The 16,867-nt window shown below is 39.4% G+C and overlaps 1 protein-coding gene across 7 annotated transcripts in view; it reads left to right on the forward strand.

Moving 5' to 3' along the window:
• The window catches only part of Rxfp1 (relaxin family peptide receptor 1), a 174,508-nt gene that overhangs the window by 119,236 nt on the left and 38,405 nt on the right, over window positions 1-16,867 (forward strand). For 6 of the 7 annotated variants that reach the window (XM_008854318.2, XM_017803515.1, XM_008854317.2 and 3 more), the window contains 2 exons: window positions 764-838; window positions 12,686-12,757. In XM_008854318.2, the coding sequence (XP_008852540.1) occupies window positions 764-838; window positions 12,686-12,757 (147 nt within the window). The remainder of the gene's footprint in view (window positions 1-763; window positions 839-12,685; window positions 12,758-16,867) is intronic. The other variant, XM_017803514.1, reaches the window with a different exon arrangement.

Below are 16,867 nucleotides of genomic sequence, written 5' to 3' on the forward strand. Positions count from 1 at the left end.
ATGTTGATAGATAGATAGATGATAGATAATAGATGTTTGATAGAAAGAGAGAGATAGAGAGATAGATGATAGATAGATATATAGATGTAATAATTTTTTAATTTTCAGTCAGGCATGTAGTGTATGCCTTTAATCCCAGCACTCAGAGGCAGAGGCAGGAGGATCTCTGTGAGATTGAGGCCAGCCTGGTCTATATAATGAGTTCCAGGCTAGTTGGAGCTACAGGGAGACCCTGTCTCAAAGAAAAAGTTCAACTGGAGAAAGAGATGGAAATGTAAAATTAAGAAGAAGTGTAGCATTAAATTTGGAATCATTAAAGACCAAAGAAGCTTTCTCAGTTCAAAAACATTTTGATCATATTCTCTAAAGCTATTTAGAGACCTAATAAATTTTTAAGGTTTTTCTGCCCATCAACACTAAGCTCAGTCTTGCCATCACACTGCTCTGAAATGTTCTTAAGCACCTGTTCCTTATATGCATCAACTTTGGTAAAGGAAGAACCTAATCTTCATAGAGTCTTCCTCTTCACAGCCTGCTGTTGATAGGCATGAGCCTGTTCGCATTGTTGCTTCTGCCTGAACACGTGTGTGTGTAGAAATTGTATTACTGCCAAAACACTTTAGTATTGCAGGTGTACAGAGAGAAATTAGTGGGGAAGACAACAGATTCAGGAGATTTTCATAATTTGAAACTGTTGGCAACACTGTGACTGAAGATAGACAGGAACCAGAAAAGTGACTTCCATGCATTCTTTCCTTTTTAGGGCGCTGATGAATAACTTCCTCACTCGTCTGCCAGACAAGCCTCTCTGTCAGCACATGCCCCGGCTACATTGGCTGTAAGTTTCCTCTCTCTCTCTCTCTCTCTCTCTCTCCCTCTCTCTCTCTCTCTCTCATGGGCCAAACTCAGGCCACCCCCAAAGGCACAATAGCTTAATTACATCTTCTGAGTTTGCCTTATTTTTTATGTCATGGGTTGTCTATGTCATGGTTGCTAGTATATCAAATTTCTTTTATTGTATCTTATTATATGAAACATCCATAACATTATTTTATCGTATTTTTATATGAAACATCCCCATAACTAACTTCTTTAACTAAAATGAAATATCTTAAAAATATTCTGAAGCTGGGAAGAAGGACAGAAAGGATGTCACATGGTCTGTGCAACATCACTGCCAGTCCACTCGTCTGTAAAGAGATGTAGGAAGCAAAGTCCTTTTAGTTTTATTCCTCAATTCTGAGTAAAGAGAACGTGTCACTTAACATTTAGCTTTAAAGGTTGGTCATAATAGAGTGAGTTCAGTGGGATACTTTTAGACAGTATTTTGTATATTCTGTAGAATTTTTGCAGAACAGTTTTTCTCATAGTAATAAATATCACTCTAGTATTTAGAATATAATTATCAAGTAAATTTTTGTACTTAAATATATATTTGTCCAAGTGTGGTAGTTCACACCTGTAATCACAGTACTCAGGAAGCTGAAGCAGGAGGAGTTCCATGCCTTCAAGGCCAACCTGGGCTACGTAAGGAGACCCTGCCTTTACAGGCTTTAATAAAGAAAGAAATGGTGCTAGAGATGGCTCAGTGGTTAAGAACACTTGCTGCTTTTGCAGAAGACCTGGGTTCAGTTTTCAACATCCACATGGCATTCAGAGCCATGTGTAACTCCAGTTCCAGGGGATCTAATGTCCTCTTCTGGTCTTGTTTGGGCACCAGACACACACATGCTACACATACATACGTGCAGGCAAATACACACATAAATACACATAAAATAAAATTTTTAAATAAATTACAATAACTTTTAAATTTTTTAATCAACAAACTGCCTATCAGTGTTATATGAAAACTCCTTCTACCTCTTGTTTTGTAAGAAATTTTCAAAAGCTGTTGTTTGGTCTCCAAGTTCACAACAGATTAGAAGTGCCAGATTACAAAGACAGGGAGAAAAAAAGAAACATTGGTCTGTGTGAGTAGCACTATCAACTTCCTCATAGCACAAGTGAGAAGGGGCCAGAGAAACAAAGAGATTTGGTATACACTAATTTAGAATCCCTCAGGGAAACCAAACATTTCAAAAACCATTACCAAGTCTAGTGGCACTGTGGTGTGACAAATACAATACTTTCTGTACACTGATGACAAGCTGAAGTCACAAAGAGAAAACTGAGTCAACACCTTCTTCACTGGAACTGAATCTTGGTTCAGAAGGACACTGTAACTAACAGTCATCACATAAGTAGCAATCATAACTTAGTAATGAGTTTTGTTAATATTCAGTTAAGTCAGCAACTGAAACCTTGTGTATGGTGAGGCTGGAGATGTAGCTCAGTGGTTGAGTGCTTACTTAGTATACACAAAGTGTTGAGTTCAATCCCAAGCGCTCTCTCTCTCTCTCTCTCTCTCTCTACTTCATTGAGACCAAAAGCAAATATAGGAGGCATTCTGTGCATACAATAATAAATCTGTCCTTTCCTTTTAAAAAAGCAGGAAAAGATATCATATATATTGATAAAAATCAGTATTATTGAGGGGCCAGTGAGATGGCTAAGAGGGTAAAAGCACTTGCTGCCCAAGCCTGATGACCTGAGTTTGATCCCCAGAACTCACAAAGGGTGAAAGAAAAGAACTGACTCCTTTGTGTCATCCTTAGACATGCACACACACAATAGTAATAATAATATTAATAATAAATTTGAGAATCAACATTATTGAGATTTATTACTAAAAATGTGGAGTTTAAAAGTTTGTGTTACTATCTATAAATATCAGCTATCTATAAGCAAACAACGCAGGCTGGAGACATGGTTCAATGGTTAAGAGTACTGATTGTTCTTGCAGAAGCCCTGGTTCAAATCCCAGCATCCACATGACGGCTAATAACCATCTGTAACTCCAGTTCCAAGGGATCCAATGCCCTCTTCTGTCCTCAGAGGGCACTGTATGACATGCACACACTTGCATACGTGCATGCGATACATGCTTACACATAAAATAAAAAGAAAAGCAAAAGCACAAAAGATAAAGCAAAAGACATTTTAAAAACAAACAAACAACTGTTTATCTCTGAATTCCTCATGTGTAACAATATCCAAATTTCAGTACAGCAATGATAATGTTTTGCCTTCTAACTATTCATCTGTTTTCAAACTAATCATAATACCATTAGCTTCCATACAAACTTCCGTTTAGCAAAGTATTCACTAGAAAATCTGACAAATTTATTGGCCAAAACAAAATTTTACCTCTGATTTTAGAGTAAAATATATATAAAATAAGAAGACATATGATAGTCTAGGGAATTACACTTGTAGTGTGTGTGGCAAGTGGTAGACAAGACACTTTAATATAGTTCTTTAAAACAATCAGGAAACTTGGGCTGGAGAGATGGCTCAGCAATTAAGAGCACTGGTTGGTCTTTCAGTGGACCTGGGTTTGATTCCCAGCACCCAAATGTTGGCTAACAACGGTCTTTAACTCCAGTTCCAGGGAATCCAGTGCCCTTTTCCGACCTCCAAAGGTACTGCACAACATGGGTGCACTAACACGCATGCAGACACACTCATACACATAAAATAAAAATAATAGGGCTGGAGAGATGGCTCAGTGATTAAGAACACTGAATGTTCTTGCAGAAGACCCGGGTTCGAATCCCAGCACCCACATGGCAGCTAACAACTGTCCATAACTCCAGTTCCAGGGGATCTGACAGCCTCTTCTGTCCTCTGAGGGCATTGCATGACATGGGACATGCAGGCAATGAACACATACACATTAAAATATAAAAATAATAAATAAAATATTTAAAATAATAATAATAATAAATTTTTTAAACAACCAGGAAACTGAAACCACCACAATAAAAGCTGAAAAAACATTTAAAAGAGAAAAGAAAAACTAATAAAAAGCAGACGAACATAGCAGCTCATGTCCAAATACTTGGAGATGAAGGCAAAGAGATTGGGCTATGAGTTCAAGGCCAGCCTGGGCTACATAGGGAGTCCCAAGCCAGCTGGGCTCCAGAGAAAGACCTTGTCTCAATAATAACATAATAAATAAAAAGAGACAAACATGGGCGACAGCAGTAGTGCTCAAGGGCTGAGAAAGTAGAGTTTTATTTCAAGGTGAAACAAAGCCAAATTTGTTTATTGGCAGAATAACACATCTGAGGTTGACCTCTGGCCTGTACAAGCACACACAGCACACTTCTACACACACATGAATATGTGCACACCCTCACACATCAATGCACACACACACACACACACACACACACACACACACGCATGAAGTGGGGCCAAGAGAATTCAGCAGGTAAAACACTTGCTGCCAAGCATGGAAATCTGAGTTTTAGCCCCAGAACCCACACAGTGGAAGGAGAGAACCAACGTAAGTTGTTCTCTAACCTCCACACACATGCTGGGGTATGCACACTTTCATGCACACAAAAATAAACTAATTAGGGGCTGGAGAGATGGTTCAGTAGTTAAGAGCACTGACTGCTCTTGCAGAGGACCTGAGTTCTATTCCCAGCACCCACATGGTGGCTGAAAAACATCTGTAGTTCCAGTTCCAGAAGGTCCAATGCCCTCTTTTAACCTCCATGGGGCATTACACAACACATTTACATACATGCAGGGATACACTCGTACACATAAAATAAAAATAATAAATTAAATATTTTAATTAATTAAATAAAGTGATTCAGTGGGCAACTGGACAATATAAACATAGTCTTTAGTGAAAATTATTGAACCTATCAAAGTGAACCAAAAGATTATTCCAGCAGGCCTCAGAGCAGACTGAGGAAAGAACCGTGACTTTGAAAATAAGCCAAAGGAAGGATTTCAAGTTGAGAGAAAAAGATGGTGAAATACAGAACAGAGAGTCCGAACACTGCAGGATGATTTAGAATGATCTAGCCAAAGTGTGAGTGGAATCACAGAAAAATAAGAGGAAGAACATAGAGCAGAAATATATGAAGAAACAATGGCCAGGTATTCTCCAAAATGAACATAATGAAGCACTGATTTTTAACCAAAGAGCCTACATTAATTTTGGGGAAAAAATGGCTTCAGAACAATGGGGATAAAGATGAACATCCATCATATAAGGATAAAGGAATCAACTAAGGAAGAAGACTAATAATCCTATTGGTAGGTGGCTTCAAATCCCACAACAGTAAAGAGAAAGAGCTAGGTGCTAGAGATGTGATTAAAACCAACAATCAATGATTTGAAAGTGGTAAGTGATGGAGAAATGTGTAGTTAAGTAAGTAGAGATAATTTGGGAGTCTTAAGGTAACGTCTAATAGAAAGCATATAATTGACTAAGATTATAAGGTGAAAGGCAGGCAAAAAAGTAGCAAGAAAAAATGTATACTAGTTTCAGCATTTATCATAAAAATAATAAAATATTTTAATTAATTAAATAAAGTGATACTGTGGGTAACCGGACAATATGAACATAGTCTTTAGTGAAGATTATGGAACCTATCAAAGTGCACCAAAAGATTATTCCAGGTTATTATTGCAAAATTAAATAGAATTGTTAAATTTAATTAAATACTATTGTTAAAGAGAAGATATAAAACATATATACATATATGCGTATATATACACATATATATACATATATATATGTTGCAGCTGGAGAGATGGCTCAGTAGTTAAGACCATATACTGTTCTTGCAGAGGACCCAAGCTCCGTTCTCAGCACCCACAACAGGAAGCTCACAACTGCCTGTAACTCCCGCCCCAGAGAATCCAACACCCTCTTCTGGCCTCCCCAAGCACCTACACACATGGACACATACACACACACCACACACACACATACACACACGCACATACAAACATGAAGACATAGACATATACAGATAAATAAAAATAATTTTTTTAATTTTTTTTTAATTTTATGTGTATGAGTGCATTGCCTGCATGTGTGTAAGTGCACCCATGTCGTACAATGGCCATGGGATCAGAAGAGGGCATCAGATCCCCTGGAACTGGAGTTAGGACAGCTGTTAGCCACCATGTGGGTGCTGGGAATCAAACCCAGGTCCTCTGCAAGCACAGCACAGTCAGTGCTCTTAACCACTGAGCCAAGTCTCCAGCCCCAAATAAAAGATTTTTAAAAGAAAATATTTAAATAAAACTATCATAAAACTAATCAGTAGCATTTACAACCTTTTCTAAACATCAAAAGAAATAACATTTCAAAACATTAAGTGAAACATTTTTAATTTATTTTTGACAATTTCATACACACATACAATGTATTGTAATCATACTCATCTTTCCACTACCCCTTCACTCCTGCTGACCCGTTTCTTCTTCCCAATTAGCTCCCCTCCTATTTTCATGTTTTTGGGTGAGGACACTGATTTCAATTATGGTGGCTTATATGGTCATAGGCAGGGTTATTTAGTGAGGCAGCAGTCAGTCACACCACTGAAGAAAATGGCGCCCGCTCCCCTGGCAATCATTAATTGCCAACAGCTCCACAGGGAGGGGTGGGCCTCATAAGCACTTTCTCCATCCATGATGGATTGTTGAAGGACCCAACCTTGTGCTGGTCTGTGCAGGTATCTCCAACTACTGTGTGATCACGATGGCAAAAGCCATGTCAAGGCAGCATTTCACAGCTCTCCTTCCCATCACCCCACTCTTACATCCTTTTGGCCTTGTCTTCCACAATGTTCCCTGGACCTTGGAGGAAGTGATGTTATTATCCTGTTTAGGACTGAGCCCTCAAGAGTCACATATTCTCCACACTTTGAACAGTCATGAGTCTTTGCAGTAACTGTTGCCTATCACAAAAACGAAGATTCTCTGCTCAAGATCGAGATCAGCACTAGTCTATAGGCATAAACATAAGTATTAGAAGGTAGTTGGACAACATGTCCATTTAGCAAAAGAATAGTAATAGGTTCCTGCCTGGGGATTGTGACCCCTCACTCCCTGAAGCCATGTTTTTGACTTGGTTTATAAGATCAGGCATGTATATCCTCAAATCCAGTCAGAAAGCAGTTAATTACCCCCCAAAATAATCATGTAACTATTGTACCAATGGGCATATCTTGTCTGGTAGGTTGGTATTGTAGCACACAATTCCACATCTAGATAAAAACCATATCTTTTCATTCCACCAGCCTGCATAGCCCCTTCTGACTAGCCATCAGAGAGGAAGTTTCCAGGTCAGTTCCAGCTTGACTCCTGTGACCTCTAACCAGAGCATGTGCTTGTCTTCAGCAATAGAGTCTTACCATCTAGTTCTGGTGGACAACCAAGAGAAAGAGCAATAGCTTGTGTGTTTGGGGGAACCTCTGGGGGCTCTCTGGCCAGCAGTTCATAAGGAAGTATGCCACATGTGACAATGGAATTTTCACTTAAAAACTTAAGACTTTAGGGAGCAGTAACATCCATGGATACAGGATTCCTACATACAAACTCTTTTTTAAAAATTACATTTTTCAGTTAGCTTATAAAGTATGGCTTCTACATGGCTTCTTCATACACCCTTAATTTTGACTAACATTTTTCCCCACCCTATCCCCTCTCTTTCCTCACTCCCCTCTACCCTATCCCCATTTAACCCTTTCTGTGCCCACTTTCATATCACATGTGTTTTACTATTGGATGAAACTTTTTAAATCTAGGAAAACAACTGTATTTTAAAATAGTAACCTAAAACTATATTAGCCATACTAATAAGCCTAATAAACCTATTGCTGTTTTTATAATTAACATTTTTAAACCTATGAAATTATGTGCTACTATTTTTTTAATATTTATTATTTATATTTTATGTGTATGAGTGTACTGCCTGCATGTGTGTAAGTGCACCCGTGTTGTGCAATGCCAGACACAGAAGTCAGAAGGCATCAGATTCCCCCGGAACTGGAGTTACAGATGGTTGTTAGCCACCATGTGGGTGCTGGGAATCGAACTCGGGTGTTCTGCAAAAGCAGTCAGTGCTCTTAACTGCTGAGCCATCTTTCTAGCCCCATGTGATACTATTTTAAAATAGCAAACTAAGGCCAACTGAATTAGTTATAGTGATAAACATAAAGAAAAGTTACTAAGCAAATATTGGGTAAATATTTTTTAAAGGAACAGATGGCAAATTTATGAAAATATACTTAATCTCTCTAATTATTATACAAATGGAAATTAAAAGCAAAGTGAGATATTACCTCAAACTGGTTAGGATAGCCTTTATCAAAAGACAGGTAGTACCAAGTTCAGGGTCTCACACTTGTAATCTCAGCATTTGAGAGACTGAGGTAGGAGGATCATGAGTTCAAGACCAGCCTCAATTATATAGTAAGACCCCATCAGAAAGAAAAGAAGGGGGGTGGGGAGAAGGGGTGGGAAGGAGAAGTTGTACATACATATAATAAAACACTTTTCGGTCATTAAAAAAAAAAAGAAATCCTATCATTTGCAGCAAAATAGATGAACCTGGAAGGCATTTACTGTGTGAAATAAATAATGTTACAAAGACAAATATCAATGGTGCCATTTATACGTGGAATCTAAAATGATTGTGCTCATAGATGCAGAGTAGGATGGTGGTTGCCAGGAGCTAAGTGGGGCTACTAGTGAGTTAGGGAGCTGTTTGGCTAGACAGGAGGAATATTTTCAGGAGATTTATTATTCAACATGGTACCCATAATTCATAATCATATATTGTATACAAGAGAGTAGAAAAAGGAGTGAATCCAAACAAAAAGAAAGCGGAAAGCAGGCATCATACTTTTATCATCCATAGGCAAGATAGAAACCTAGGAAACGTGTTAAGCTACATAAAGAAAGATTTTTGTGTTAGCTTTCTGCCACATAGACAAAATACCCGAGAAATTAGCATATTAAAAAGGTTTATTCAGTTTGTTTAGAGGGAGCCAGTGGTGAGTCAGCTGCTTTGTGGTGAGGTAGAGCACCATGGTGGGAGCATGGGGCAAAGCTACATCACAACTTAGAGTGCAAAGGAGCAGAAGAGAGGACCAGGGGCCCACAGGACCCTTCATGGCCACACTCCCAATGACCTAAGAGACTAAGTTCCACTTCTAAAAGTTCTACAGTGTCCCAACAGCACCACTCTGGGGAATCAAGCCTTCAACACATGGGCTTATGGGAAACATTCAAGATCCAAACTGTGCCATCACTTTAATTCTATTGCTGCAATTTCCTATAAAAGGTTTTATATTATAGCTGTGCATAAACTGTTTTACACCAAAGATATCCATGAGAAACCAAAAGAAAGGGAAAAGTAGACATACATAAACCACCACCTCTCAGACCATGAAAGATCATGTACAGCTACTGAAATCTAAACAATGCAATTAAAAATCAACTGCAGCTGATGTACACCCAACCACAATGCTCCTTCTCAATGCAAAAACTTTAGAATGTATATGATAGCTCTAGCTTTAACAAAGGACACAAAGAGAGACATGCAAACAGCAACTGCAAAGCTCTTAGATTTCTTTGCTTTAAGACAGGGTCTCGCTATGTAGCCCTCATTGGCCTGGAGCTCCCTACGTAGACCAGACTGGCCTCAAACTTAAAAAGATCCCCCTACTTCCTGAGTGTTGGAATTAAAGGCCTGTGCCACCATGCCTGACAGTATGGTGAGACTGCCACCCCAGCCCTGGACTGCCTATCTAGGATTTTTTTTTCTTCAAAATGAAAAATCCCTGTGTACTTAAGCTACTATGCTTGAATCTCTGTTATATGTACCTACCCCTAATCCTAATAGATGCAGACTTGAAAACAGAGAATGTTCAAAGAAAGCACCCAAAATGACCTTATATTTAAGACATGCACATGCACAAACCAGACTCAAGAAAACACATGGAGGGGCTGGAGAGATGGCTCAGAGGTTAAGAACACTGACAGTTCTTGCAGAAGACCTGGGTTCAAATCCCAACACCCACATGGCAGCTAACAACTGTCTGAAACTCCAGTTCCAGTGGATCATATGACCTCTTCTGTCCTCCACAGGCATTGTATGTAAGGTGCACTTAAACATACATGCAGGCAGTACATGCATACACATAAAATAAAAATAATAAATTTTAAAAAAGAAAAAAGATGGCTGGAGAGGGCAAGGCAGGAGGAGGCATTTGTCTTCCCCTAGGCTAGCAGGAGGTCAGGTGCATGGACAGATGAGGTCATAAGTGGCACAAACTCAAGGGCTCCTCCTCCTTTGGCATGTCAGTTTCCCTGTGACATGGGCATGTCAGTTTCCCTTGTGACAGTTTCCTTTGTGACAGACCTGTGTGAAAGGTAAGAAATCAAGCAGAGGTTAAGATCTGTAGGCATCTGAAAATGCCTCTAGAACGTACAACAGGAGGCTAGGGAATGAGCAACCGCTTTGATCTTCCAAAGGAAAGCATGGAATTTTGATTTTCAGTTTGCCATGTAGAAAGGGGAGAATGCAATTGTTAGGTTTTGGGTCTCATTACATGGGGAAAGTAGTGTTCCAGAAACACAGTGGAAACAAAACCCTTTGTCCCTCAAAGCTTGGGGCCTTGGAAGCACAAAGCAGTTATGTTTTGTTTTGCTTCATTATTGCCTGGTTGAGATGAATTCTTCAAGCCAGATCCCTGCATATCAAGGACCTAAAGTCATACTTTCATGAAGAAAGGCAAAGAAAATTTACAACTCAAGGCTAAAATAAGCCTAAAATTAAATGTATTCAGTCAAAAGTCTCTAATTTGTTCCCTGGTAGGTGCCTCATTTTATTTTTTTAAAGTTATTAAATTAGTAGTAATGGATATTTTTGTCAACTTGATAGCATACATAGTTGCCTGCGTGGCTAAATTATTTTTAAAGCAAGGTTTCATTGTGTAGCCCAGGCTGGCCTTGAACTCACAGCTATCTTCCTGTTCCCATCTTCCCAGTGCTGAATTTGCAGGCAGGAGCTATGCTCAACACATTTTGAGTATTCTGTGGTTCTTCAGGGAACACCGCCATCTAGTGGTAGGTTCATTATAATCCGTTATCAATAAAATAAAAAGAATCCGTCCGGCAATGACAGACCAAAAGCCTGGGCCAAACTGAGAATTAAAAAGCAGAGCTGGGCCGGACATGGTGGCGCACGCCATTAATCCCAGCACTTGGGAGGTAGGGTCAGGCGGATCTCTGTGAGTTCGAGGCCAGCCCGTCTACATAGTGGGGCTATAGGAAGACCCTGTCTCAAAAAGACCGGAAGAAAAAAAAAAAAAGCAGAGCTATAAGCGTTCGGTTCCCTCTTTAATAGAATAAAGAATGTTCCTTCAGAAGTGTGATCTACTCTAGACCCAAGAGTTTTAATTCTAATATAGTCTGTGTTCCTCATTAAATGCTCGTGGTGACGGGAAGCTGCTTCTCTGGACACTGTCAACTGATAAAGAGCTAGAGCATCGATTTGTGTCCTTCAACTCACAGGTCTAACTGTCTATTCTGATGTAACATGGAAAGTTGATAGATTCTGCAGCCTGACTTCAAACACATTCCTCTTATGTTACTCTCCGGTAGAAACATACCCTTTTCTTCAGTTTATGCAAATTTTAGATCCCTTGATCCTGGTCTTCCAAATCTCTCAGACATATTTTGCTCCATCCGTGTCAATTTTAATGCAGTTTCCCCAAACAAAATTGACAGTCCACCTGGAGCTAGCAGATCGCGGGCTTTCCTGTTAGCATTATCACACTTCTACCCTACTTTTGAGTCACAGTTGCTCCTGAATAGCTTAGTGCTATATAACAACCATAAAAACCGAGTGCTGTAAAACACTAAGGTGTAAGGGCACTGTTTACTAGCAGTATATCCATAAACTGTGGCTCACTCCCTTCTGCTCTGCCAACTTCTACCATATGCCTACTATGAGATCAAAGAAGAGAGGTGATAAAAAAATGGCCTCAGCTCAGCTCAGCGATGGAGCACTAGCCTTGCATGCACAAAGGCTTGCTTTTGATCCCTAGTACCACAAAACAAAATTTGGTAACTTCTGGGCACCCACCAGAGTCCTTATAAAGACAACCTCATACAATATGAGCACTCCAGGGGGATCTCGGAACCCCCTAAGTCAACAATGGAGAGCAAGGGCAGCTGGTGTGGCAATCTGAAAAGCAGACGAGATTGCTCCCATCAGTGCCAGGCTACTAAGAATTTTTCTGAGGACTCTGTGGGGAGATGAATGAATACTGTTTTCGAAGTTGCAGCTTTTACTGCACAATAGCATCTTTTGCAGCCTCTAGCTTCATTTCTGCTTAGGGAAATGCCATTGCAACTCTGGACAAATGTTTAATGTGGTTGGCTGCTAAACATCTGTTAATAAATTAGATACATCCCACAAAAAATGGTTTTCACTTTGACTTATTCTCTCCAATTTCTCAGAATAATACCCATATCCCTATGGACACATGATAAAGATGTGACTTAAAACATTTTACTCTGTGGTGCTGGGGATTGAACCCAGGTCCTCATATCATTTTTACCATTGATACAGGAAAACGGATCACTGTAGTACATATATATATATTCAGCTACTGTATAAATGGCTACAAGTCAGAGTATATGAAGTAAACAGAATATGAAGAAAAGATATTTTATTAGATAGCAAATAATTCTTAGCCAGTTTTTTTTTCTGTCTGTGAATTTAGTTTGATTGTGTCTTATTTTTATGTTCCAGGGACTTTGAAGGCAACCATATCCATAACTTAAGAAATTTGACTTTTATTTCCTGCAATAATTTAACTGTTTTGTAAGTAATACCTTATGTTTTTGAAGTAATGTTAAATTTCCTTACAAACAAAATGAATCCTTCATGTGGACAGAAGCCAGCCCAAGCATATGGAGAGGCAGAACAATGTGATTCCTTTCCTCTTCTATCAAGAGGGTCATGGTGAACAGTCCTGTAAGAAGCCAGGTTAGCTAGAAGAGCTTGACAGATTTGTTTCATCAGTTTCACGTAACTCGGGAGTCTTTGATGATGAAGACAAAAGACACAGGAAAATTTGTCCATGCTTATGCTTAGGTTCCTCTAAAAAATAGACAGCTGCCGGGCGTGGTGGTGCACTCCTTTAATCCCAGCATGTGGGAGGTAGAGGCAGGCAGACCTCTTTGAGCTCAAGGCCAGCCTGGTCTACATAGTGAGTTCCAGGACTGCTGGGGCTACAGAGAGACCCTGTCTCAAAAAGACCAAAAAAAATTATATGTATATATATAGACAGCCATATTGAAATGTGACTGGACAAGTAGGCTAAGGATTTATAGTGATGGACTGAGAGAGGAAACCCAAGGCAGTGTGCCACATAGCTCTTCACCTCTCTGTGTCATTCCTTCCTCTTAGGTTTGGGACACAACTCTTCTGGGATATAGGTCTCATAATCATCTATCAGACAAGGCATAATTGGGAACTTCTTTATGCCTGATTTATACAGAAAGCCAGGAGAGGCTGGAAATGTAGCACAGTGGTGGATGGGGTGCTTGTCTTGCATACATCAGGCTCCAGATTTAATCTTCAGTACCAAATATAATGTAAAAAAGACCAAAAAAAAAAAAAGGTGAGGGTGAGGGAAGGCTAGAATGATACTTCTAGGTTTAACAGCTGGCTTTGAGGAGAAGGGCCTAGTTTTATGGTCTTCCTCCAGGGAGGAAGAACAACAGGAAAAAGAAGACCAGAAGTCAGGGAGCATTCCAGAAGGAGGAGTGGAAAGATTTTAAGAGCCAAAGGTCAGGGACAGCAGCTATGAAACAGTGTCTTCTGGACATAACAGGCAGTTGCACCCATGACCTTTCAATAGCTGTGGTTGCCTACCCAAGATCTGCACAAGATCAGCCTAATCAGTATTCCAGCATGGATGAGGCAGGGCTCACAAAGCCCTACCCCTAACTGAGAAGTCACAGACAGTCCCTGGCAAGTTGCTCACACAATGGAAAGCCCTGCATGCACATGCATGTGGACAACACTGATGGACTCAGTAAGTTTCATTTATATATGAATATGAAGTTAGGATGGAAGTGCCTGGGAGGAGTTGGAGCAAGGAGTGAGGAATGAATTTGATCAAAATAAAATGCATTAGTGTATGAAGGGAAAAAATAAGCAATTTTTAATTACTTTAAAAAAAACAGAAGGGCAGGAAGATATTGCTCCTGAGGTCTTGCCAGTGCCCTTTGGTTCAAAGTGCTCAACTCACCAATGTCTTGTACTTTGGGATATCACTTTCAGACACCCAACACACTAGGTAGGGCATGTTGTTCACTCTGCACTTCAAGTTTGTTGACACCAAAGAACATAAAGCTCAAACCAAGGGTAGTCACAGATTTAAACACACATGAATCATTACAATGGCATGGCATGGCATAATGAAACTGTGTTATCTGAGAACTATTTTCCTCAAACTTAATAATACACAGACCCATTTTAATGGAAAGAAATTCTCACACAGCACCAAGAAACTTGAATTTCAGTTTAAAAAATATTGAACTGAGGTCATAGTTTGTAAAGATGCTTATCGTTTGCAAATTATTACTAGAAAGATTGTTTTTCTTTATAATTGTAAATAAAAAACAGACTATAGTCAAAATTTTTTAAACACTTCAGAATTCTCATGCCAAACAGGATAAAGCTTAAACTGTTACAGAATAGACTCTCTTTTCTTCTTTTGTCTTTCTGGTCAATTTTATTTTCTTAATATTGCTTTGTTTTTGTTTTTAATTTTATTTTTTATTGAATCTTTACAATTTTCATCTGGTATAGTTTGATAGTATTTCAATTCCCTCCCCATCCTCATCTTCTTCCACTTCCTTCCACCCAATTTAATTTACTCTCTTATATATACAATACAGTCTATAGGGTCTGATTTGTTTCCCCGCATGTCCTTTAGTGTGGGTCCATCCACTGGGCCCACCAAGAGTCTCAACCCTGTGAGACTATCTTTCCTCCTCCCAGCAGCCATCAAGTTGCAAAAGTTCCTTGAGTTGGGTTGGGACTTTTTAGCCACTTCCCCATGTCTGTGCTGGAATTTTGTGTGGTTTGAGCTTACACAGGGTTTGTACATGCTGTCACCATTGCTGTGAATTCATATGGGTAACTGATCAGCTATCTGGAAAACTCTGTTTCTTTGTCGTCATCCACCACCTCTGGCTCTTACAATCTTTCCGCCTACTCTTCTGCAATGATCCCTGAGCCTTGAGAAGCAGAGGTTTGATACAAGTGTCCTATTCAGGGATAAACACTCTGCAGACTTTTTTTCTCTGCACATTGGCCAGTGTGGGTTTCTGTGTTAATCACCATCTGCTGAATAAGGAAGCTTCTCTGGTGAGAGTTGAGAGATGCATTCATCCTGTGTGTAGACATTGCTTTGAAGATGTGTCACTTAGGGTTAAGCGTCTCACAGACACTTATTCTCTGCATTTGACCAGTTCTAGGACTCTGTAATAGTCTCCATCTGTTGCAAAAATGAGGCCCAATTTTAAATTCATATTCCCTTCTCTGTAAGAAATGGAAAACACTGGGATTCCCTTCAATATCAAAACCCAACTCCCCAATTCACAGCTTTTTTTTCCAGAATGTTTTTCAAACTCTTTGTTGCAACTACTAAGTAGTGAAAGTAGTGTTAGCACAACCAATTTAGCAAGTCCTGACCAACACATTTTAAAAAGATGTGTGTGCATGTGTGTGTGTGTGTGTGTGTGTGCCACATGAGTACAATGCCCACAAGGCCAGAAGAAGGCATTGGCTCCCTTGAAACTGGAGTTACAGGTGGTTGTGAGTCACCCAGCATGAATGCTAAGAACCCAACTCGGTCCTCTGGAAGAGCAGCAAGCACTCTTAACCACTAAGCCATCTCTCCAGGCCCTAACCAGTACTTTATAAATGAAAAAGAATTATGTATCATAAAAATTACATATCAGAACAAGAACATATCTCAGATAACAATGCAGATAGTAAATGTCTTATCTCATAAGTCTTAGGTTGTAAATGGTGGATGTGTAGACTGTATGTCCCAATGCAAAATACGATATTTACTGGGGCCCATTGTGGGAAAAGTCAAAGCCCTCATCATACAACATCTAACACACTGTATTCAGACAATGTTATACTTACCATTGAATGTATCAGGGTATTTTTCCAAATTCTGACATCCATCCTGATGGGTTCCAAATCATAAAAAAGTGTGAATTCTTCCAGTGAGTGGATCTTCAGATACAGGGTGCTTAATATCAGTATTGCAAAACAGTTCATCTAATTTCCCAGAGGAAATCATACTGTACCTAAAGGTAGCAGACTAAATGAGTATCTGAAAAATCTTCAAATTTGTTTTCTATTCTACTTGCATTGACTTTTAAACTTCTGTGTGAAAGAAAAAAAAATCATTTGGGTTTCCTCTTGGCAGGTGTCTGTGGTTTGGGTCCAGGGATACCAGGAGACGTGACAATGGTTTGTAGTGGTTTAAAGAATTAAACACTTAAGGATAGAGCAAAGCTACCTTGAAAGCATGTCACATGTGATTTAAATAGCAGATTAGACTAGGTGAGAGGATAAGTTTTCCTGTTTCATTTATATTGCTGTGATAAAATACCTTGACAAAAAAACTACTTAGGGAAGAATGGGTTCAGTTTAGCTTTCAATTTCAGGTTATAGTCAATCATGAAGGGGAAGTCACAGTGGCAGGAGCTTAAAGCAGCTAGTCATATCACATCCAGTCAAAAGCAATGAGAAGTAAATGTATACATGCTTAATGCTCAGCAAGGTTTCTTTTCTCTATACAGTCCAGAGTTCAAAACAAGGGGATGGTGCCATCCACTTTAAGACTGAGTCTTCCCATAGCAATCAAGACAATCCCCTACAGACATGCCTGCAGGACAC

This window comes from Nannospalax galili, unplaced genomic scaffold, assembly GCF_000622305.1.
Source record: "Nannospalax galili isolate Female #2095 unplaced genomic scaffold, S.galili_v1.0 scaffold305, whole genome shotgun sequence".
Classification (NCBI taxonomy): Eukaryota; Metazoa; Chordata; class Mammalia; order Rodentia; family Spalacidae; genus Nannospalax; species Nannospalax galili.